The sequence below is a fragment of the Chionomys nivalis genome, chromosome 12 (assembly GCF_950005125.1).
Source record: "Chionomys nivalis chromosome 12, mChiNiv1.1, whole genome shotgun sequence".
In the NCBI taxonomy this organism is placed as follows: domain Eukaryota; kingdom Metazoa; phylum Chordata; class Mammalia; order Rodentia; family Cricetidae; genus Chionomys; species Chionomys nivalis.
The window spans coordinates 20335812-20360878 of NC_080097.1; the positions used below are offsets into that span (position 1 = coordinate 20335812).

The following is a 25067-nucleotide window of genomic DNA, read 5'->3' on the forward strand; positions in this document are numbered from 1 at the left end:
CACTTAATTAGCCTTGAAAAATGAGTACAGGAACTATCCACAGCTCATTTACTATTGGGTAAGTTCTAGTTCATAGGTCTGGCAGAATCTGCATGGCAAAAACATGTTGATGCATCGAATGACAAATTTTATAGCCAGGTTGCATACAGTTGAAACAAATCCAAAATTCTACCTTTTCAACAGATACGGATCCAAACATAATTTCTTTTCCCCCTTGAGACAAGGTCTAAATACAGAGCCCAGGCTAGCCCTTTGCCTCCTAAGAGCTAGAATTACAGGCATTCACCACCATACCCAACTCAAATTTCATCTTAACATTTAAGACACCAAGTTTAATATAAGAGCATGTGTCAATTAAAGAATGTGAGTATATCAATACAACAGAAGTATGGCTTTTCAGGCCTTCTGTGCCTTTTGACTCATTGAGATCAGCAGCACTACAAATATTACCAAGTATAGGTAGGAAAAAGAAAGAATGAAGTTCATCCATCGATGGGAGTAGAGACAATGATTTTTGCTTTGTTTTGTTAGGACTTTCTGAAGCAAATGAGGAAATACGGAGCAATGGCAGATGGCTGACTGTCAGCACAAGGGGTCATGTCTGTTTCACCAGTAAACTGTCATGATCAGATATCCAACATTTCATTTACACAAACATGGTTTACATAAGTGAATATACGCATACATGGAAGTTATCATGTACATGGAATTTACAATAAGGATTGAAACAAAACCAAATCTTTCTTCTTCTCCTTCCCTCTGACCCCTACTCTTAGGACACAAACAAGGGTTTCTCCACATTGATCCCATACATGCCTCCAGACTCACAAAGGCAAAGGTATTATTCCCCTCTTAACAATAACAACAACAAAATAGAACAGGTATGGTTTGTTTTGTAAAGCATTTAGCCATACATGTGGAAATCCGAATGTTCTCTAGTTTATTCATGTTTGAGGTTGCATAATGTTTCATAGTATAGCCTGTACCCCAGCTTATGCAACCATTTCCTTGCTATTGTATTGCTGGCTCTTACTTTGGTTTTGGCCTCTTCCTCCTTCATGTTGTACAAATAATGTCACAGTAAACCTCATAACCCATAATACTACAAACTAGTACTTTATGGCCCACAGGTGCAACAGGAGCCCCCTTGTTGAAGGATGTCTGTTTCCCATTCAAATCAGCATTGCTGGCTATCTGTCCACCAGCCCCATCAGTTCACAATCTCACCAGATACAGGTTTATGTTTTTAGTTATAGTCATAATAGTTACTAGGTCTTTTGTCTTTGGACAATCTCAGTTCTCACTGTTATTGTAACTGTATTTCTCAAAATGTTAGTGTGCTAGATAGTCTTTATCATCCTGACACAAGTGAAGTCACTGGGGAAGAGATGGAACCTCAGTTGAAATATTGCCCCCATCAGACTGACCTCTCGGGAAGTCGGCTAGGACATTTCCTTGATCAATGCTCAATGTAGGAGGGCCTAGCCTACTGTGAGCAGTGCTATCCTGGGCAGGTGGTTCCAGGCTCTGTAAGAAAGCAAACTGAGCAACCCCTGGGGAGCAAGCCAGTAAATAGTGCTCCTCTGGTCTCTACTCCAGTGCCTATCCTGAACTCTGGAGGAAATGAAAGTCAGACCCTTTTCCCCCAAGTTGTTTTTTGGTCATTGTTTTGTCACGCAGCAGATTTAAGATTCTGCATCTGAACATGTGTGGTTTCCTTTTGTGTAACGCCCCATATCTTTATCCATTTTTGTCTAGTTGTCATTAGAAGAGAATTTCAAAATGGTACTGGCATCACATCTTATCATCTGCATTCCACATAGCCCCCCAAATTTATACTTTAAATATCCAACTTTATGTGTGGAATCTTTTGGTTTTTCTTTTAGTTTTTCGAGACAGGGTTTCTCTGTAGTTCTGAAGCCTGTCCTGGAACTAGCTTTGGAGACCAGTCTGGAATTTTTTTTGATCTTTCTGTTTAAAGCTTTTGGGTTCCCATGCCTTGCTAAAAAGTTTACTCTGACCTCTAGAGCAATGCTACCCAATAAAACCTTTTGAATGAGAGACATGTTCTGTATCGGAATATGTATTACACTGGTGGCGAACCAGCTGAATTTAATTAACTTGAATGTAAATGGCCGCAGGTGGCAGTGACAGCTGAGCCCAGAGCCTGACTGCTCAGGTGGCCTACGGGCTGTCACAGACTGAGACACAAATATCTGTAGTGTGTAAAAGATAAACCGTCTTTGATTCCTACCAAAATATGTGCATCAGGCCTCAGGGTCAACAAGATCTCTAGAAGTCTCACATTCGCAACCATTTCAAGCTTGTTATGTCAGCACAGAATGAGGGATTCTTTTTTTTTTTAAATATTTATTTATTATGTATACAATATTCTGTCAGTGCATGTGCCTGCAGGCCAGAAGAGGGCACCAGACCTCATTACAGATGGTTGTGAGCCACCATGTGGTTGCCGGGAATTGAACTCAGGACCTTTGGAAGAGCAGGTAGTGCTCTTAACCACTGAGCCATCTCTCCAGCCCCAGAATGAGGGATTCTTTTTTTTTTTCCCATTTTTTTATTCTTTTTTAATTAAAATTTCCAACTGCTCCCCGTTTCCCATTTCCCTCCCCCTCCTCCGACATATTGCCCCCTCCCCCAGCTCCTCTCCCCCTATCCCCACTCCTCTTCTCCTCCCCCCAGTCCATTCCCCCTCCCTCTCGATACTGAAGAGCAGTCCAAATTTCCTGCCCTACAGGAAGACCAAGGTCCTCCCACTTCTATCTAGGTCCAGGAAGGTGAGCATCCAAACAGGCTAAGCTCCCACAAAGCCAGTTCATGTATTAGGATCGAAACCTAGTGCCATTGTCCTTGGCTTCTCATCAGCCTTCATTGTCCGCCATGTTCAGAGAGTCCAGTTTCAACCCATGCTTATTCAGTCCCAGTCCAGCTGGCCTTGGAGAGCTCCCAATAGATCAGTTCCACTGTCACAGTGGGTGAGTGCACGCCTCGTGGTCCTGATTTCCTTGCTCATGTTCTCCCTCCTTCTGCACCGGACTGAGCTCCCAAGGTTAAAATGAGGAGCAGAAGGAGAGAGAACATGAGCAAGGAAGTCAGGACCATGAGGGGTGCACCCAACCACTGAGACAGTGGGGCCGATCTATTGGGAGCTCACCAAGGCCAGCTGGACTGCTACTGAAAAAACATGGGATAAAACCGGACTCTCTGAATGTGGCGGACAATGAGAGCTGACGAGAGGCCAAGGAGAATGGCACGGGAACTTTCATCTGGCGATGGATCGAGAGAGAGACAGAGACCCAATTTGGAGCAACGGTCTGAGCTCTTAAGGTCCAAATGAGGGATTCTTAAAGGGTTTTTCTGGCAGGAAGTAACATGGATTCCACCAGCATTCTTCACTGTCTGTGAACCTCTTTTCAAAGTATTATTTCTAAAAGCTGATGTGAAAACATACAGCATCACAAAGCAAATAAAGCTATCAGAACATTTTAATAATGCATGTCTTCTTTGTAAATGCATAAAGTTAAAACCTAGTGATGTGCCGGGCGGTGGTGGCGCACGCCTTTAATCCCAGCACTCGGGAGGCAGAGGCAGGCAGATCTCTGTGAGTTCGAGGCCAGCCTGGTCTACAGAGCTAGTTCCAGGACAGGCTCCAAAGCCACAGAGAAACCCTGTCTCGAAAAACCAAAAAAAAAAAAAAAAAAAAAACCTAGTGATGTCTAAAGTCTAAGAACTACGGTAATGTTCAAGTAACAGTGAGCATAAATTCTAAGCACTTAGCTTACTTCCAACCATTATCAGTCATAAGAACTGCTAATCTTTTGGAATTTTCTTCTTATGGTTAAAAGAGAAAGAAATCCTCAAGTCCAGTTATAAATGAAACAATTTCTTTCTTAGATTTCCTAAAAAATAAGTTGACTGTAAGTTCAAAAGCTCAGCAACTATTATTTTATTCTTCTAAAATTTTTAACTTACATGGAATTAATTTTATGCTCTCATAGAAAATGTACAGACAAATTTTCTTCCACTAACAATCTGTTTGCATGCCAACACCACACTTAGCATCTGTGTGAATTTTAAGGTTTACACTGAGTTCTTGCTTGGTCTACCATACCTCACATTCCCCTAACTATATCTTCTTTTTCATGCTCCTCCTGGGATCCCGGGGCACTTACTTTTCCCATCCCTCAGCTAAAACAAGTTACCCACGCTTAGTTCTGTAGTATATTTTTTCTCTGAATCTCCCAAATGACCAAGAAAAAAAACTGGAATATAATTTAACTGCTCTTGCTTAATATTCTAATCACAGAGCAGTACTTTTAGAATTTTGGGAGCTTTCTAAGATATAGTAGTTCCATGCTCAACAATGCAATTTCAAGCTGTTTTTTTTTTCCTTCTTTTCATGTGTCTGTGCGGTACGAATGCATGCGTGTATGCATGCCTGTATGTGTGTGGGTGCATGGTTGAATTGTGTGAGTGTACGCATGCACACTGGTAGGGAGGCTGCAGGCTGATGTTGGCAATCTCTGTCGACTGCTCTCCCACTTTCTTCCTCTGAAGTGGAAGCTCTTAATTACGCCCATGGCTAGTGGACACACACAGACTCTAATCAGCTTGCTGGGGAAGCCTGCCTTATGCTTCAGGGGCTACCACACCCACCTGACCTTTACATAGATTCCCGGGTTCTCTTGTTCGCACAGCAAGTACGGGCACAGCTGAGCCACTGTCCATGACCTTCCTTGCTAGAGATGCACATGGGGACAATACTGCATTCAAAAAGAAGGTGGGGGACTTATCCAGCACAAAAGCTGAGCTCTCCCATCAGTTGCTACAGAAACTGACATGTTCACACAGCTGTTCTCTTCAGTCTGACAATACATTGCTCTCTGTGTCTGGAGTATACTTTAATCATATAAAGTGTCATTACTGAAGGAACTCTACCTAGCTCAACGTTGGCAAACATGGCTCTTGCTCTCCCTCATTCCCTCTGTCTTGCTAAAAGCCATTAGATTACATTCCTAATGCTAGCCACCAAAATCTAGTCCCTTATTTGGTCAATCCCTCCTCCTAGGGCTAACTACTAAGGTCCAGATATCAAAGTATTGAAGTTCGGCAATCAAAAGCCCCTTTGGCTCACCTAATTAACATGCCCAATCAAAACTAAACACCTCAGCCTAGCATAGACTTTCACTTTCCCCTTTCATGTTTATAAAACAGCTATGTGCCACTTCTTTCTCCTCTCTATCCAGAGGTAGTCCTGGGTCCCTTCGTCAGATAACCTTGAACCCTCTCCCTTGTTCTCTTCCCCTTCTGTGTCCTCTGTCTTCTGTCCTTGTCTCTTATTCTCTGTCTTTTGTCACTCTGGGGCAAATAAATCTCCTTTATGCAGATGAGAACTTGACCTTGGAGGTCCTGAGCCAAAACCCATCCTTCCAATTCTTTTGATATCATGGTAGAATTCCAGCTGGAGAGATGGTTCAGCCTTTCCGAGCACTTAACTGCTCTTGCAGAGGGCCCTGGTTTAGTTCCCAGCACCGTCACTGTGGCTCAGTATAACTCCAGTTGGTACCTGCACAGATACAGCACACACATTCAGGCATGTGCACACGTGCGCATGTACACAGACACAGACACACAATACATAATTATTATATATAATAATTCATTTGTGAACATTTTATCTTGAATTTTTGTTTCCATGGGATAAAGTGAGCTTATAAATTTACTTTGTTTTCTTTCACATCACTCAGAATTTTCTACCCTTTTCAGTACTCTGGAATAGCAGCTGTAACTGTTCTGATGGAAAGCAACTGTGCACCCAGCTGGGTGAGTGCCTCTCTGGACTTGGCAGAGGGAGGCTGGCATGACACTTAGGACCCCTTCATAAGATTCATGGCAGAGCTTTAAGGACTGTACTTCTGTCTACTTGACCAGCTACATTCTGTCGGCACACTTCACTTCCAGTTTCAAGCTTGTTTTACACTTACATTTACACACACATACACACCTTAATTTCCAATACTTTATTTCTAGTCACTTTTGGTTTTGTGTTATTTTAGCTTTTTTTTTTTTTTTTTTTGAGACTGTCTTGCTAGATAGGCAGTCTAAGTTGGCCTCAAACACTAGGTGTCCTTGGCTTGAGCTTCTTGTAGGCATCTCCCAACCACACCTTGCTCTTCTGCTTTCTTCAGATGAGGAATGCATATCTTTATTTTTGTCTTTCTGTGTAATAATAAAGACTTTTTTTTAGGGCCACAGATTTTTCTCTGGTATAATTTTAAATATGCCTTGATAACTCTGACATAAAATATTCTTCTTTCCATTGCTTTCTTTAAAAAATATTTTGAATCAAAAGATGTATTTAACTGTTTAATCCCCTTCATCCTCTGTCTTTGTTTCACTAACATGATAAAAATAGGAACTATAAAATGTGTACCTAAAAACATATTTATTTCCTATGTGATCAAGTCTACACAGTAGTCTTGCAAACTTTCCACTGATGTTTAAAAACAGCATTTTCTCTGGTTAGGGCAGTTGGGCTTTCTTTACAGCAGCTACACCAGAACAGATAATTAGTTCTTCTAGGCCTCATTTATTTTATCCACAACATCCCCACCCGTTCTCATGGAAGCAAATCAAACTTCCCAAACCTTACTGGCTTTTAAAGCTCTCAGGCCATTTACTATGTAGTTTCTGTCTACAATATCAAATTTTTCATTATACATTTGTTATTTTGTTGTATGGTTTTCATTTTAAATTCTATGTTACCTGATATTAGTATCACCCTCCTACCAACTTTCCCCATAATTCTTAACCCCTCCTTTTTTCAACTTTTGCACCAAGGAACTTACGTTAAGCCTATTTTCGGCTGGTTTGTTTTAGCTTGACCCTGAGGTCAGTTTTCAGACAAACTTTCATTATGCAGCCTAGGCTGGCCTCACACTCACCGAACTCCTGCCTCAGTTTGGACACTGACCTCACAGTGGTAGAACAAATTCTCTGTCCACAACACTAAACATAAACATCTGCTGGTGACTGAACGGCTAACTGGATTAAATTATAAAATTCAGAACAATCAAAAAGGACCAGTGAGATGGCTCGTGGGTAAAGGGGTTTGCTGCCAAGCTGACCACCTGAGTTCCATCCTGGGACCCAACTGGTGGTAGGAAAGAACTGCCTCCTGTTCTTTGACCTATTCATGTATGCACAGTTGCATATACATGCACATACCATAAATAATGTAATAAATATTTTTTAATGGTCAAAGATATGCTTTCAGAGTCTTGAAGAAGAGCTTGTAAACGAGTAGCCATGCAGGACTTAAATAAAACAGTCACTAGGGAAATGCTCCAAAGTGAGAGAAGGTTTCCCAGACCGGCTCAAAAGTAGACTAACCAGGTGGGCTGACAGCTGAGCCCAATTCACTACTCTACACCTGGTGAACGAGGTGGGGTTTCAAGACCAGTAGAACGAAGTGGTCAGAGGACAGCGAGGTTGCTCCAAGGTATGCAGGTCTCTCCAGAGGGTGTTTCCTGATCCAATATGATGATCATCTTCTTGGCCACCGGGTCCAAAATTTCATCTCAACATCAAATAAACTAGTCATAACCTGCCCCTGAAATTAAAATTCCAAAGTGCTGATGGGTTTACTTGAGATGTAAAGCAGGAACAAATGTAAGCACAAGAAGAAGACATGTTAATCTTTAAAAGCTGTTCCCTCATATCGCATGGATGAAACAAAGAGCTAAATGAGGCTTCTAATCTGATGACAAACTTAAAGCTGACATTATGCTAGCTACATGTGTTTCCCCATGTAGGTACTTCTGTTAAGACATTGCATTACATGTAAAATTTCAACAGGTTTTAGAAAAAAGCAATAGATTTTAAATGTATGGGTAAGAAATGAGATTTAGTAATAACAAACTATACAGTGTGACTCCAACCTTATGCTCGTGTTAAACAGTAAAATATTCAAGATGTTACTTTTATATTAGACAAAAGTGAAAAATATGAAACCAAAGCACTGAAACTTGACTTTAAAATGCAAAGATATTGTCAATAAATGAACAAACGACACCTCTTACATTTTCAAATGATTTATGTTCACGATCTCATACTTATCTCACTAGACTCATGTTCACACTTACCTATCTCACTAGACTCACGTTCACGATCACATATCTATCTCACTAGACCCACGTTCACGATCACTTACCTATCTCACTAGACTCACGTTCACGATCACTTACCTATCCTATCTCACTAGACTCATGTTCACGATCACTTACCTATCTCACTAGACTCACGTTCACGATCACATACCTATCTCACTAGACTCACGTTCACGATCACTTACCTATCCTATCTCACTAGACTCATGTTCACGATCACTTACCTATCTCACTAGACTCACGTTCATGATCACTTACCTATCTCACTAGACTCACGTTCATGATCACTTACCTATCTCACTAGACTCACGTTCACAATTACATACTTATCTCACTAGATTCATGTTCAAGATCACATACCTACCTTATTAGACTCTTGAGTTTTATTGAAAATGAGATCCTTAGTTCCACCTCAGACTAGAATTGGAATCCATGTGGTTGTCCATGAATTGAAAGTTTAAGCAATTAATTTAATGTGAAGAGGCAAATATATTATTGTTTCCTAATGAATGTTCCATACTCTAGAATAATTGTGTCTGATTGGTATGTCTTAAGAAAGTATCCCATAAAGGAAATTTAAGCTTATAAACAAAACAAAATAAAAAAGAATTTGAGAAGGCAGTTTATCATCCCTGAAACATAACACTGAAACAAGTATGTATCATTAATGAAACACCTCATTTCCATACAAATTAAATTAGCTATCTTAATCATCTAGAGATACTGATGATTAGCCTCTAGGTAATCTTGCAGGAGTTTTTCTCAAGAAATGTAACCAAGGTTCTAAACAAGAAATCTGTGTTTAACAAAACATTTTTACCTCCTAGTTACAAAGCTCTCATTAGATGTGTTTCACCATGTCCTCATGAACTTAGGGCGTTAGTGTCAACTGCTGAAGGCCTTACTAGTACAGTTCACACTGCCTCCTTCAGAATGAAAGAAGCATGTTGCATCCACTCTACAATAGCAAAACGGCTGCACACACCTTAGCTGCACTGCATATGGCTCGCGAGAAAAAGGGGTTTTCTGTGCAAGCATGAAGACCTTGGTCCAAAGGTCCAGTAACCACATGAAGAGCTGACAGCAAGTGTACCTTCAACCTCAGTGATATGAGAGGCAGAAGATAGAGGATCACTGGGGCTTCCAGGCAGACAGTCTAGTTCTAGGTCCAGTCAAAGACCCTGCCTGAAAGGCATGATGTATGGAATGACAGAGCAGGACTCCCAACATTCCCTTCTGGCCTGAGTGCTGTACATGCATGTGTTCATACACCAATCATAGATACACACAAAGGAGATTTATAATAAAAATATCTACAAGCACTTACACATTAAGTAGCACAGACAAGTTTATAAATATAGCACAGCTCAAAGCAGGGTTGAATTCTACTACACTTAGAAATGACAGACTTAAAGTGAAAAGTGAATTGCATTTTGTCCTATAGTATCTACATATTCCAAATAATTAGAGATCTAGAAAAAAATACATGATAAAATCCCAGGAATCCATTAAAATTGGCACAGAAAGTTAATAGGAAGTTATTCCTTTTTCTTTTCTTTCCTTTTCTTCTCTTTCTTCTTTCCTTACTTCCTTTCTTTCCTTTTGTTCTTTTGGTTCTTTTCTAAAGATCAAGAATTGTATTTTCTTAAGTGCTTGGAATTTTTTCACCTTCTACCTGCTATAACTTGCAGTTATGTTGCTTTAACATCTCTCAATGTTTTGGTAGGGACAGTTATGAAATTGGTGTAATGACTGAAGGATCTTTGATCTGAAGAGAACATATTATGGAAGAAAGGTTTTTGTTTTTCATATTTCTCATAGGTATAGAATTACTGAACTTTTCTAGGAAAAATAGCATGTTTGATGTTGTAGGCAGATGATTGGAAATATGAAATACAAATAAAAGGCAAGTTAGTTCAGTGCTGGTTTAAAACCAAGATTTTTCAAATATCCTAAAGTAGTTTTTTGTTTTGTTTTTTTGTTTTAAAGATAGGTGGGTATATACTGCCACCATGTGGTTAAAACACACACTAAGACCATTTTGAATCAGGCAAGTTAACAGTTTCAAAACAACGAAAGTTTAATTCCTTAATTACCAGTCTCAAAATTCAGAGATGTAGCAAATAACGTCTGAACTTCTCTTAGTAAGTCACTACCAAGTTGTTGTTGAGATCTCTCTATTTTTCAGCTGCTGCCTTCACTTAGAAGTTTCCCTGGGCATCAGTTGCTAGAAGAGTTTTTGATAGAACAATTTTTTTGTTTGTTTGTTTGTTTGTTTGTTTTTAGTTTTTCGAGACAGGGTTTCTCTGTGGTTTTGGAGCCTGTCCTGGAACTAGCTCTTGTAGACCAGGCTGGCCTCGAACTCACAGAGATCCGCCTGCCTCTGCCTCCCAAGTGCTGGGATTAAAGGCGTGCGCCACCACTGCCCGGCTAGAAGAGTTTTTGTATTTGAACTTGTATTTATATAGAAGGCATTCTCTTTCAAGTCAATAACTTCCTTGATATTTTTTCAATTTCACTAATTTTTATTAGCTATTGGTGTTCACTTATTATATCACAGCCTTTCTGTATCTTTGCTAAGCTCGGCTTCCCAGCGACCTGCCTTTCGTTTCTAGGCTCCCAACTCCACCTCTTCCTCAGGGATGAAGACTGACTAAGGGTAAGGAGTCTAAACTACTAAAACAACCAACAATATTCTAAAACTTCATATTTTCTTCAAGTTCTGGGAGCGGTGGAGGGGAGATCAAAGAGACGTGAGGGGAGGGTCAGCAAAAACTAATGATATAAGAAAATGCTATGAGGCATTCTGATATTTGATAAATAATCAAGAATTTAAAACAACAGAACATCTTTGTGGATGGATAAAGCTGCATCCAGAAATCACTGGTTACTAGACAAAACTCCCAGAGCACGCTGGGCAATTGTCACTGCTGTTGCTGTCCACCAGAACGAGATGGTAAGAGACCTTATTGCTGATGATGGCACAAGACATCGGTCAGGCTGGGACTGGGCTAGACCCTTCCTTCCTGCTCAAAATCCCCCAAAGGTATAGTACTAAAAATATATACTAACATAATGACTTACTTCTGGGTAACAGAGCTTTGAAAATCGTACCCTTGAAATACGACACATCCCATACATATGTGCACAAAACTTTGTAAGATAGCCATTTACTATCAAATAGAAACATAGGTGATCCAATGAAAGAACAGGACGAACTATTTTTCTTCATTTGAAAAGAAATGTTAAATGACTTGGTCAAGATCACAGAATAGCCGGGCGGTGGTGGCGCACGCCTTTAATCCCAGCACTCGGGAGGCAGAGGCAGGCGGATCTCTGTGAGTTCGAGACCAGCCTGGTCTACAGAGCTAGTTCCAGGACAGGCTCCAAAGCCACAGAGAAACCCTGTCTCGAAAAACCAAAAAAAAAAAAAAAAAAAAGATCACAGAATAAACTAGAATGTTCCAATCTGACACTTGAGTGTGTTAGAATTTACAGTCTCTGAGGGCAGTCATTGTCTCTCACTGTTGCTGGCACTTAGAACAGTGCCATGCACACTGATGACATACAGGGCAAACACTCGTATCAATACACATGCTGGAGAGAATTACATTTGATGAGGAATGACCGACACGTTGACTGTAGCTTCCTTTCATACCACGGACAAGGTTAACCATTAATGAACAACTGCTGTACTCTACTTGTAAACTATAAGCTTGTTTTCCTTCTGGTCTCATGAACTTTTTGGAGAAAACAGCAATCCTAAGTTTTTGAAGCTGTTATAGAGTACAATGAATCAGTCCATCACTATTTTTCATTTTGCCGGTAAGTACATGGTGACACGCTGGGATATTTGGGCAGTGTTGTAATCCAACTAATGATCAGTGCAGCCTCTGTAAGTGAAGGGTTGTAAGCACACTAACCTTATAATCCACCAACCAGAAAAAGATACTTCTAAAATAGCATGGGTGTTACTAATCCTTACATGCCAGCAATAGTGAGGACTGTCCTGCCAAAGGAGAACGCAGTAGTCTCTAGGAAAAAAAAAGTCAAATACATTCTTTTCTTCCTACTAATGGCATCCATATTTTATATAATAAAGCAAGGAAAATTATATAGTTCTGTGTGCATGTTTATTGCACAAAAACATTCAGATATGGCTGGCTTTGTGGCCTCGAAAGCACTTGCTTATGAAAATGAGTTACGACAACAAATGTATACTGTGGATTACGGACTAAGCATCTTTATCGTGCCAGTTTGAAGAGAGATGTGCCACTAGCTCCTGCTCAGCCTCACTAAGAGCTGCAGCAGCCATATCCTAGCCCCTGTTCCTAGCACTTTCATGCCCCTTCCCACAAATGCTGACTAGGGCCTTGTGGGAAAGCCGCAACATCTTCCCAAGAGTAATAGAAACCAAACAAACCTCTGTCAGCTGCTTCAGTTGGCCTTTGTTTGTGCTGAGTTCTTCAGACAGTTCATTCTTTTTCACTTGTAGTTCATAGATTTCTTTTCTTAATGGATTGACTAGCTCATAGAACCGAATCTTTAAAAAAAGAAAAGAAAAATAAGCAATCTGGAACCCAAACCACAATTGGGCTCTGCCAGTCTGCAGTGGGGCAGGCTGCCCTGGCTGCTCTCCCTCTGCCCTGTATTTACTCTCAGTCCATTGTGGTAAAAATATAAACCGGAAAATTCTAGGAATCCATCAAGAAATTTTATGAAGGCATATTGTTATAATTGTTTTTGTTAGCTCTGTTGCCAGTATCTTATATAAAACTCACCAGATATACATATACAGGAAACACAATAGGCTGCCAAGGAGTCATACTATCCACTAGCAGACTTGGAATACATTCCTCACAGATACATCACTAATAAATCAAATTGACTTTAAATAACAAAATAACCTACAGTTAACTGAACTCCTTATTCTCCACCCTGCTTGTTTTCTCCAAAGCACTTAGGAGACATTTCACATACTACACTTTAATCTGTCACTTGTTAGCTTCTACACAAAGCAAGCTCTATGAAGACAGGGATTTTTATCTGGTTTATACAATGCTATATCAACTTAAATATCAATTTGATGAAGAGATACATTTTATTCTTTACTCTTATCTCAGGCTCCTGCAACATTCTACAATGCTGCTTTCCCTGTAGTGTTAAGAGGTCTAGGGGATGAATCATAAAGTGCCTCTCCTATCACTATTTCCACTCTTCATTTTCCTGTCTTAACCCAAGTGCTGCAAAATACAGGGTTCTAAGAACCTAAGAAACCATCAACAAGTCAGGAGAGAGCAATTAGGGATTACTTATTACATAGGCATATAATCTAAAGTCCTTGACATAAGCCTGTATTGCAAAAATACTCTAATAAGAAGTCAAGTGTTAGGTTGGTCCTTAAGACAGTGAAATCTACATCAATCAGTTAGAATAATATTTCATGCAAAAGTGTGAAAGAATACTAAAACCGGGAAGGAAAAATGTATGTACTTTATTTGAACTAGGAATGAAGCTCCAATGATGGCATTTAGAATATTTGTTTTAGACAATATGTGTTAGTCAGAAAAACTATAACTGACCCATTTCAATCACCAAAAGCCAGGCAGAAAGCTAATGTCTGGTTTTCTTTCGAGTCACTGATGCAGAAACCTCAGTCCATTGAGACCCGAGAACAGCTCCCACTCTGGCGGACAGTAGGGCGGACAGTAGGGAGAACTGACATCAGACACGCAGAGCACTGTGCTAAGCGTTTGATGTGTTTTACATAACCACAGTTAATCTTTACAACAGAAACATACATTAGGATCTATTTTATAAATGGGAAAAAGAGAAGGCTCATAGAGTAAAATCCTACCTGACACAAAAATGCAACAGCTGTCAGTGTTCTAGGGACTCCTGGCCCTTGCCCTGTCACTGTTTTCAATTCTTTTAGGGAATTCACAAAATAAAAAATATTCCTAGTTACAGGAGGAATTATTTTGTTCAATTCAATTCTTATTTTCCCATTCTTTATATGATGTATGATAATGACACTGTAATTTTTAAAGCAAATAGAGAATGCATCTAATTTTGTATTTTTATTTATGTTTTTAGATAAAGTCTTGCTTTATCTAAACCCTTAGTTTTAAGAGATGCTCCTGAGCCGGGCGGTGGTGGCGCACGCCTTTAATCCCAGCACTTGGGAGGCAGAGATAGGCGGATCTCTGTGAGTTCGAGACCAGCCTGGTCTACAAGAGCTAGTTCCAGGACAGGCTCCAAAGCCACAGAGAAACCCTATCTCGAAAAACCAAAAAAAAAAAAAAAAAGATGCTCCTGGTTCAGCCTTCTAAGTATTAGGACTTCAGACAAGCACCATTATAGCACATCGTACCCAACCTTTCTTGTACATAAATTGTTTCCTTAAGGTTTAATTTCAAATATTGCAAATATACCCATATCAAAAAAACACTTTAGGCCAGAAGGGGGTGCTGATACCACAGTGACTTGAGAGTCATATCAAATATTAAGCCTAAGCCCAAGTTCATTTAGGAATATTAGATTCTGAACTAATCTATCACTAAGAACTCTGCCCCATCTTTACCCCTTAACAATCACAAAAACTTCACTCTCTCCGCACTATTTCTAGTTAATCCCAGACAGTACTAATATGGTTCATCCTCAGTTTCCCCTTAAAGAATATTAAAACCACGATAAAATAACTCATTTTATGGATTATGGAGTCACTGAGATTTTGGTCTTAGAGGTACTTTCCATTTTCAGGTGGGTCAAAAAACACTACCAGTTGGGTGTTTCAAAAGTAATACCCTTGGGTATATAGGTCTGAACTTGGTTCTGGATGAGCTAGAGGAGGAGATTCAGTGAGATAAACAAGACAACCCCAAAGGAGAAAGGGGTCGGACACCCATAAAGGAAATTAGTGGATACTTGAAAGGAGCAGGCAGGAAAAAGATAGAGCATGAACTGGCAGGAAGTGAGCTGAGGGGCTGGGCAGACCACAGTCAAACGTCTCCCAGAAGCAGGAGGACTTGAGCTGGATACCCAGAAGCCATGTAACAGAGGCAGGTGTGGCGACTCACGATAATTATGCGTGCTGAGGAGGCAGGGCGAGCGATCCCTGGGGCTCACTAGTCTAATTAGTTGGCAAGTTCCAGGCCATTGAGACTCTGTCTCAACAATGAATGAGTAAATAAATAATAAGGCTACGCCTGAGTAACACCCAAGGCTGTCCTCTGGCCTCCACATGCATGCACACCCATGTGCACATGCACCAGTCACATAGATAACACATACAAGGTGACTCGATCAGGAAAGGGTGGGGGCCAAAAGATCTTTCAACAGGTGCACCAAGTAAATGCTAACAGTTTTACCCTCAGGACAAGCCCAGAGTCCTCGAGAACCTCAAATCCAGCGAGACACTCAACCCTACCACAGTGGGTCAGTAGAGGGAGAATTCATTGTTGTCTTTCCATATGACTCCGTGGGTGGCAAGTAACAGTCACTTTGAGACAGGCCTACTGTTGCAACCTTAGGGGCCTAAAAACTTCAAACAATCACAAGTCACAGAGTCTCAGTTTGATCTGCAACAACACAGGATGAGGAAAAGCCCCAGGGGACAGGCAACAGTGAAGAGCAGGGTGACTGGAAGTTGACCAGACTTGGTTCAGGATGAGAACTATACAGAGCAATACAGTCCTGCTCCCAATGACCAGGACCCAGCTCACTGTCTCTGCTAAGACCAGGCCTAGTGTTGGCAGCTCTAGGCCTGATCTCGACAGATGCATCAATCGACTGCTGAAGCCACCAATGTCCCACTCACTACTGCAGAGCCCGAGAGTTCTTAAGTTCCCGCAGTACGACTCATTCCCACAGCTGTATCCTGCCAGCAGGTTCCAGCTATGTAGGTTTGGCAAGTACAAAGCCAGGTTCTCTACCTACACAGACCTGCTGTGGATGCTGCTCACATTAGTAACACCCCTGGGAGACATCTCCAGCCACTAGACTTGGGTTACACCAAAAGACTATAAAGTTAATTATGCCAGTAAGGATCTTTGGCACACAAAGCGACCAAAGTAAAGGAAAGGGACACCTGGTATGTGTCCAGTATAGTGTCCCAAACAGTCCAAGCCACAGGAAAGACTACAGCCCACACGAGCAAAAGTGTCTCTATGGCTATAACTGACAATCTCCGACTTCTGAGGCCCAGCAAGAAGCTGCTCTAACACTTCATTTTTCTTGTTCTTCTTTTCTCTTTCTTCTTTTGCTTTTAACCTGTTTACTATTATGATTTTTTCCCCTTTTGGTGTACTTTTTAAATTTGGTTTTGTTTTTCAAGACAGGGTTTCTCTGGAACTAGCTCTTGTAGACCAGGCTGGCCTCGAACTCACAGAGATTCGCCTGCCTCTGTCTCCCAAGTGCTGGGATTAAAGGCGTGTGCCACCACCGCCTGGCAGCATTTTTTAATTTTACAGTACTAAAAATTTGTTTTATATTCTACAAATATGCATCTAACTTTGTTTACATATTTTTTTCATTAGGCCATAAACTTTCTTTTTCTTATTTCCCCCCATATCTCCCTTTATTTTTGTCCTACTCTGACTACACCTTGCTTAAAATTCTTTTTTTTTTTTTGGTTTTTTGAGACAGGGTTTCTCTGTGGTTTTGGAGTCTGTCCTGGAACTAGCTCTTGTAGACCAGGCTGGTCTCGAACTCACAGAGATCCGCCTGTCTCTGCCTCCCGAGTGCTGGGATTAAAGGCGTGCGCCACCACCGCCCGGCTTGCTTAAAATTCTTGCATCTATTTCTACCCCTTCTTACACTTACCTTTGCTTTTGAACTTCCTCATAACTGAGAAATGTATTTTCTATTCTACCCTCTTACTCACTTCTCCTTTCTTTTATTTAAGCTTGCTTCTCCTTCATGCATCTCCTCCTGCCTCCTTTCTTTACCCAGACAGACTCAGAAGACAAACACTACGCTTTCTCTTCTGGGTTGGACCTAATTTAAAATTAAACGTGTATATCTATGAAGCCAGGAAAGGGGACAAGAGGAAACAGAGAGGGAGGTGACCTGTGACATGCAAGAGGAAAGCAGAAAAGGGGACACTCGCTACGGGGAGGACAGGAGGCATAGGGCAGACCTGGAGAGAACACATAATGCCACGTACACATCAAAAAGGAACTCATTACTTTGTATGCTAATGTAAAATATAAAAATAAAAAATGTATAAAGAGTGCCTCTATATAATGCCAGTTTCAGTCTGAGAATGGATGGAACTTTGCGTATTTTTTTTTAGATGGGGGACTCCTATAGTACAAGATGACCTCCAACCACTACATAGGTACAGGAGCTGATCTCCATGTCCCCATGCCCCGAGGACGGGATTACAACATGTGCCACTACCCCCAGCTGCTGTGTTACGGAAGTCGCATGGCACTTACAGACACATATTCAGGGATAGAAAGCTGGTCTTCAGGAAAGGATTTTAGCTTCACATACTGCTCTTCTGTCAGCTCCAAGTCACGCAGGTTTCGACGGACATCTCCAGCTTTCTCTCTTAGCTGATGATTTGTCTCTTCCAGTTGTTTTTGTCTCAATAAAATGGTTTCCATTTCTTGTTTCATTAGTTCTTGATATTTCCTACATTGAGAGAATTTTGGCAAGTTTTAAAATTACTGAGATTTTTCTCAGCGTTCCATACAGTACTCTTGGCTATCATTAGTGTTGATTTATCTAATTAATCATTTATTTATTTATTTATTATGTATACAATATCCTGTCTACATGTATGCCCGAAAGCCAGAAGAGAGCACCAGACCTCATTACAGATGGTTGTGAGCCACCATGTGGTTGCTGGGAATTGAACTCAGGACCTTTGAAGAGCAAGCAATGCTCTTAACCGCTAAGCCATCTCTCCAGCCCCTAATTAGTTAATATTGAAGTGACACATTCATATAGATCAATAAATATATCAGCCCCCAAAATATCAAAACCGACACTCTTAAGTTGTAACCAAAAATTCAAATTACAAATAAAATTTAATCTGCTACAGTCTTAAAACCCTTATATATCAGCTTTGGACTCTAGCTATTACTTTTCATTTCTCTTTGATCCTGGTACTGCAGGACATATCTCTTTAATGCAGTAACACTGAACCCCATGAGGTATTCATTCAACCACTGACTCATCCTGGCAGCGCAGAGGCCAGAAGTTGATGTCAGAATGTCTTACTTAGCTGTTTTTCACCTTACTTTTTAGTGAAGGCCCACAGAAGTGGATCTGTTCCACCTTGACTCAAAGTCAGAGAGTTCAGACCTATTCTTGCTCCTTTAAGGTTACACAACAGAATGTGTGCCTAAGGTGTGGTTACTCAGTGTCTTGCCTAGACAACAAGATGACTGACTAAAGGTGTGGCTACTGGGTGACCCTTCAAAGGTTGGTCAACAGGACATTTTGAGTTAGGGTGTGGTTACTTGATGTTTTGGGTGTTAAGGTAATTATGTTTGTTTGTTCTTTGCAGCCTGGTAAGAAAGTCTTTTGTATCCCCCCCCCACTTTAATTGGAGTATATAAGAACTTTGAGTAGTAAACTCGGGGCTGATCACAGTATCCGCTGGATTCCCTCCCGACTCTATCTTGTGTTTCTCGTCTATTTCTCTCCTTAATCCTCACTCCTCCTTTCAAGCACTGATGGACAAGTCTGCTGGACCGGATACTTTTTAAAAACAGGAGCCTAACACTGAATCTAGAGGTTACCACGGCTGGACCAGCTGGCCAGGGAGCTCCTGGGATCTTCTTGCCTCCACCTTTGTTGTTCTGGGACTCTGGGAATACACCACCAGTCTCAGTGTTTACTGGGATTTCAAACTCAGGTCTTCCAGCAAACATTTTACCTCTGAGTCATATCCCTAGCCTAGAGAGGAGACCTTAAAAGACACCGACAGAAATCTGAGAAGATGGTGTTCATTGATGTTTTTGCTTTGTCTTTAAACCTATCTTGCCCTTGTTGATTTGTTATTATTTATTTGTTTATTTTCAGACAATTCTTGCTATATAGCTCTAATTGGCTAGAACTCATTCTACCAGACTTGGCTCATAGAGACTTGCCTGCCTTTGCCTTTCAAGTGCTAGGATTGAAGGAATGACCTACCATGCCTTTATTTTTTATATATACAGAAACTTTGTCTGTCTGTATGCCTGCAGACCAGAAGAGTGCATTAGTTTGTGAGCTGCTCTGTGGATGCTGGGGATTGAACTCAGGACCTCTGGAAGAGCAGTCAGTACTCTTAACTGCTGAACCATTTTTCCAACCCTTGCCATTCATTTTTATTGAGTTGTTTCCAGTGAATTTCTTTTTGTTTTTTATAGAAACAATGCATATTTTTCTACAAAAATGTCATTGTTTATATCACTTTAAATTAAATTACATAGTTATAATTGGCATAGGTACATGAGAGTAAACAATGAATACTTTATTTTGTTCCTTTGCCTGTTCATTTGAGATAAGGCCTCAATTAGCCAGGGTTGGCCTTCAACTCATTAGCCAAGGATGACCTTGAACTCCATTGGGTTTTTTGTTGTTGTTGTTGCCTTGTTGTTGTTGTTTTGTTGTTCCAGACATGGGACCCTTGTGTAACTCTAGACATCTGTAGAACAGGCTGATCTCAGACTCAAGAGATTAGCCTGCCTCTGCCTTCCAAGTACTGGGATTAAAGCTGGGAGCCACCATGGTCAGACATCTTTAACTCTTAATCATCCTTCCAGCATCTCCCAAGTGCTGGGAGTAAAAGTGTGTGCCACTCCATTAGGCTCAGTTCACTCTTGGTAGGTACATATCCACCTCGAGAAAATACACAGGTATAGTAATTGTCTCCTAAGACAGCAAATATAGACAGCTGTGACAATGCAGAATGGTTTATAGAGTGAATGAAGAAAAAGGTCAGCTAGATACCAATTGTGGGCAATCCAGAGAGCTCCTCATGTAATGTATGGGTTACTTACAGGCCAGTATTTGTTGAATAAATGCTGAATGTTAAGTCTGTGCATTTGTATACTGTGATAAAGCAACCTTGCCGTTGGTGGTCTGGATGTTAGGATAATAAACATATCTAACTTAAAATTTCTCTATTATAGCCTATAACAACATGGATAAACAAGAATAAAATTACTTTTAGTTTGAAAATAGATGTTAGGGTTTTGTGAAAACATTTCTTACTTGGCATCCTTTTGTTGAATAGTCAACTGATTGTCTAATCTCAAAGTTAGCAGCTGCTTCTGGTGAAGGGCATCATTAAGTTTTTCCTCCAACTCTTCAATCTGAACAGAGAGAACATAGTTTCCACGGTCAGCTTTCAGTGAACATAACAACAAACACTTAAAAGAAACATAGGAAGAATCTTTAAGGATCTGGGTTGAAACTACTGTCTTGTAAATGTTCGTGCTAGGCTATCTTGAGATGGCTTTCCCTTAATTCACATGCAAAGCTCACTCAGATGGGAGCTTCACGTAAGCCTCTGCTCATATGGTTATTAGTCTGAGCACTGCACATCTTCATCTACTGCCACATGGCTGGCTTCAGAAACACCCAAGACAAAATGAGTAACCGCTAACCAAATCACTCATTAGCCCTGTAGCTTCTGAGTTGAAAAGAAAACAAGTTTCTCATGACATGCCTGCCTGGACCACATTAGGCTCCTCACTAATTTCCTTTCCTGGTATGTCAGAAACCTTCACATCTCCCTTTAGCTTACCTTTAAAATGTGCTAACAAATGTCCACCAGTTTTAAGTAACCATCTTCGCAAAAACTTCTACACTGTAGCAGAGGACACTTAGAGACCTTTGGCCAACAACTTGCTTTGTGACTAACCGAAGAAGACTCCTACTGTAAACCCCTACATACTTCGTCCTGTGCCTGTGTATTCATTCCTTTTCCCTTCCTTTCCCCTCTTTCTTCTTTAAAATAGATAACTCTAACTGCATCTTCTGCCTTTTCTAGAGAGGCACTGTTAAGAAAGTGCTCTAGCTTCCTCATGGGCAGGGCACCTGTGCAGCAGGTGAAGCTCTGGGTTTGATCCTTAGCACCTCAAAAATAGATAAATATTAAAAATTTAAATCAATCTTGTATTGTAGACAGAGATTGTTTGTTCGTTACTGGCCACCCAGACCCAAAATAATTACATAGGAACTATATTAATTGCAATACTGTTTGGCCAATAGCTTAAATGTGTTTCTAGCTAGCTCTTACATCTTAAATTAACCCATTTCTATTGTTTTATATTTTACCGTGAGGCTAGTGGTTTACTGGTACGGACGTCTTTCTCCTCCTGTGGATACATGGCTCCTCCCCACTCTCTCCTCCTTTATCTGATTAGAATTCCCACCTTGTCCTATTCTGTGCTACAATAGGCCCAAAGCAGCTTCTTTATTAATCAATAGTATTCTCAGCATACAGATGTGAATCCCACCTCATTATATTTTGTGATTTACTTGATTTTGATGTGTGTGAATGTTTTGCCCATGTGTATGTATGTGTACCTTGTTTGTGTCTGGTTCCCTCACTAGCCAGAAAGCAGCACTGGGTCCCCTGGAACTGTGGGTTTGGGAATTTGAACCCAGGTCATTTGTAAGAGTAGTAAGTGCTGTTAACTGCTTAGTCATCCCTTCAGCCCTTCCTTTTTACTCTAAGTTGTGTATATGTGTGCGAGAGTGTGCATGCGGGGCAACTTTCAGGAGTTAGTTCTCTCTTCACTGTGCAGCCCACAGATGGAACCCAGGGCCCCAGGCTTGCATGGTTAGGCATCTTTACCCAGCAATCATCTCATTGGCCCAAAGTAAATATATTTTTCTAGTAGGACACTGTAGTATCTTAGTATACATAGCACAGAACTAAAATAGGAGAGCAAGTTAACAAGACACAGCACAAATGAAATAAAAATACACTTTTGGACAGAGGGACTAAAGCTGGAACAGCTAAGAACAACAGCCAAGTTAGTTCACTGTCAGGAGAAAATTGTTCTCCTAGGAACAGAAGTAGCAATACCAACGAAATGTGTCTATTTATTATGGCTAATGGTGTAGGAGGTCCTTCTTTCTATATGTGGTTTGTATTGGTTAATACTTTGGCTTTGATAGGGCAGAACTTAGGTAGGTGGGGAAAATTAAACAGAATGCTGGGAGGAAGAAGGCAGAGTCAGAGAGCCGCCATGGAACCGCCAGAGTCAGACATGCTGAGTCTTTCTCGGTAAGACACTGGCACGTGTCGATATACAGATGAATAGAAATGGGTTAAATTGGGATGTAAGAATTAGCCAATAAGAAACTAGAGCTAGCCGGGCGGTGGTGGCACACACCTTTAATTCCAGCACTTGGGAAGTAGAGGCAGGCGGATCTCTGTGAGTTTGAGACCAGCCTGGTCTACAAGAGCTAGTTCCAGGACAGGCTCCAAAGCCACAGAGAAACCCTGTCTCGAAAAACCAAAAAAAAAAAAAAAAAAAAAAAAAAAAAAAAAGAAAGAAAAAGAAAAAAAGAAACTAGAGTTAATGGGCCAAGCAGTGCTTTAATGAATATAGTTTCTGTGTGATTATTTTGGGTGTAAGCTAGCCGGGCGGCTAGGACAAAAAAGGGGTCCCCTCTCTTTACAACCCCTTACAAGAGGCTAGTTTAATCTCTACCAGATATTCCACAAACTACCCTGGGTCTCACTAGCCACACAAGGCAAATATACAAGAACTAGGTCATCCTTCTCTCCATGGCCCACTTGCTAAAGACAGTGGTCACTTAGGTTTGACTTCTGGAACACAGACACTCTCAGACACAGAGGAACTATGACTCAAGAAAATCAGACTCCTAGAGAAAGGGCAATTGAGTTCAACAATACGATTATTATGATCCTGATTTTTCTTCTCAAAATAGTCAGTCACCTCACATATGGTGAAGCACAAAACTTGGTTACAAAGTACTCCTAAGAAAATGTATATTACAAGAATACTATTAATAGTCTGTCCTTCCTTCCTTTCTTCTTCTTCTTCTTCTTCTTTTTTTTTTTTTTTTTGGAGGCAGGGTCTCTTTACATAGCCCCGGCTGTCCTGCACTTCACTTTGTAAACCAGGCTAGCCTAGAACTCACAGAGATCTGCCTCCAGAGTGCTAGGATTAAAGGCGTGCACTACCACAACTGGCCTACATACCAATTTAATTATCTTGTTTAAATACAACAAGGTAGGAAAATCAACAAAGTTTGCATCTGTTCTTACCTTTGTAAGATAATCCATTTTCAAATTGTCGATCATCATATTTTTTTGGGATAGCTCGATTTTCAGTAGCTGAATATTATGAAGCATTTCTTTTCTTTCAATTAACTGCCTGGTGATTTTGACTTTACCCTCTCGCTCTTCTGATGAGGAAATGTCATCTGTATGAATGGTTGTTTCCAAACTAATATCTTCAGACTCCAGAGAACTAGAAATATTTACTTTTTTTGACTCCTTGGGCATTTTTCGAGACATTTTATTATTCTGGATCAATCTTCTGTAGAGTAAAAGGAAATAAACTTAAATATACCGAAAATTTACTACATAACATATAGTGCATTGATGAGTTACTAAAGATTGCTTAGATCACTGGGCACTGGAAGATGCCAAATCTAAGCCCGATCACTACTGTGAATTAGTGCTCAAATCAAAGATAGATTCACTAAATCCTATCATGAACTCAGCCCTTTGGTCAATTTAAATAAATATGTGCATATATATACACACACATACATACATATATATGTATGAATGTGTGTGTATATACATTCAGACACACACACACACAAATAAACTTGGGGCAATAATCTTTGTTTGTTTGGTTGGTTTTGTTTTTCGAGACAGGGTGTTTAGCCCTGGTATGTCCTAGAACTCACAGAGATCTGCCTGCCTCTGCCTCCTGCTGGGATTAAAGGTGTGCACCACCATACCTACAAAGCAAGAATCTTAATTTAAAGGAAAAAGAAAAATAAAGTTGTGTAAAAGAGAAAGGGTAAAGCCCATTCATACCAAGAATTCCAAACTCCAGGAGAGAATGACTCTGATTTTGTCCGTGTAAGATTCTACAGAAGCAGTTAAATCTGGAAGGATCTGTGAACACACGGGACAAGATTTGTACGGAGGAAGAGGATACATAAAACAAGAGCGGAGGCGACATCAGACTGTCTGGGGATACACATGAGGTTTATCCAAGACATCATTGGAAGTCTGAAGACAAGCTCACATTGAGACAATAACATTTCTAAATAACTTGGAAAAACAGAGAGGTTAGAAGAGGAAAAATTCGAATATTCTAAATAGCACATCTTAGCCTTCCGAAGAATTTTAATAACTCCTTTGTTTAAATAGTACACGATTTGGTAAAATGTCCATAGGATTAGACATTTCAGTTTTTCTAAAAGGAACGGTGAGGAAGGAGGTGTGCGTGGTGGGGGACAGGAAGAGCTACAGTACGATCCACCTCTTTCCTTTTTAAAGGAAGGCGTGAAGAAAGGTGTAGCCAAAGAGAAATCCTCGCCCGAGTTACAAAGGACCAGGGACGGGGTTCTCCTTCTTTGGCTAAGAAATTTATAAATTCTAAACTTGATGCATTTTAGCATCTTTGTACCACGCGTAAAAGATAGGGAGACAGATTCCTGGAAGCTACCTCTCCAGCGTCAGTAACTCCGCATCCAAGGCTAAAACCAGCCTCACCTCGGACACTTGGAGGAACCACAGGCGTCTTCAGTGCTGCAAACCCTCTACAAGTATCTCGGGGTCACCAGACCGTTAGGGAGCAGTCACCAAGACAACCACCCGCCCTGTCAGGGAAGAAGTCGGAAGAAGCCAGGGCACGTAGGTGCTCAGGCCCTCCC

At 40.7% G+C, this 25067-nt stretch overlaps 1 protein-coding gene across 2 annotated transcripts in view; it reads right to left on the reverse strand.

Annotated features, from left to right (window-relative positions):
* Pibf1 (progesterone immunomodulatory binding factor 1) overlaps positions 1-25039 on the reverse strand; it is a 163464-nt gene extending 138425 nt beyond the window's left edge. Inside the window, exons 1-6 of one of the 2 annotated variants that reach the window (XM_057786206.1) lie at positions 24907-25035; positions 24223-24303; positions 23437-23710; positions 20400-20500; positions 17627-17825; positions 12610-12729 (exon numbers count right to left, since the gene is read on the reverse strand). In XM_057786206.1, the coding sequence (XP_057642189.1) occupies positions 12610-12729; positions 17627-17825; positions 20400-20500; positions 23437-23688 (672 nt within the window). In that variant the 5' untranslated portion in view covers positions 23689-23710; positions 24223-24303; positions 24907-25035. Of the gene's footprint in view, positions 1-12609; positions 12730-17626; positions 17826-20399; positions 20501-23436; positions 23711-24222; positions 24304-24906 lie in introns of both variants that reach the window. The other variant, XM_057786205.1, reaches the window with a different exon arrangement.
* Positions 25040-25067: the final 28 nt, after the last annotated feature.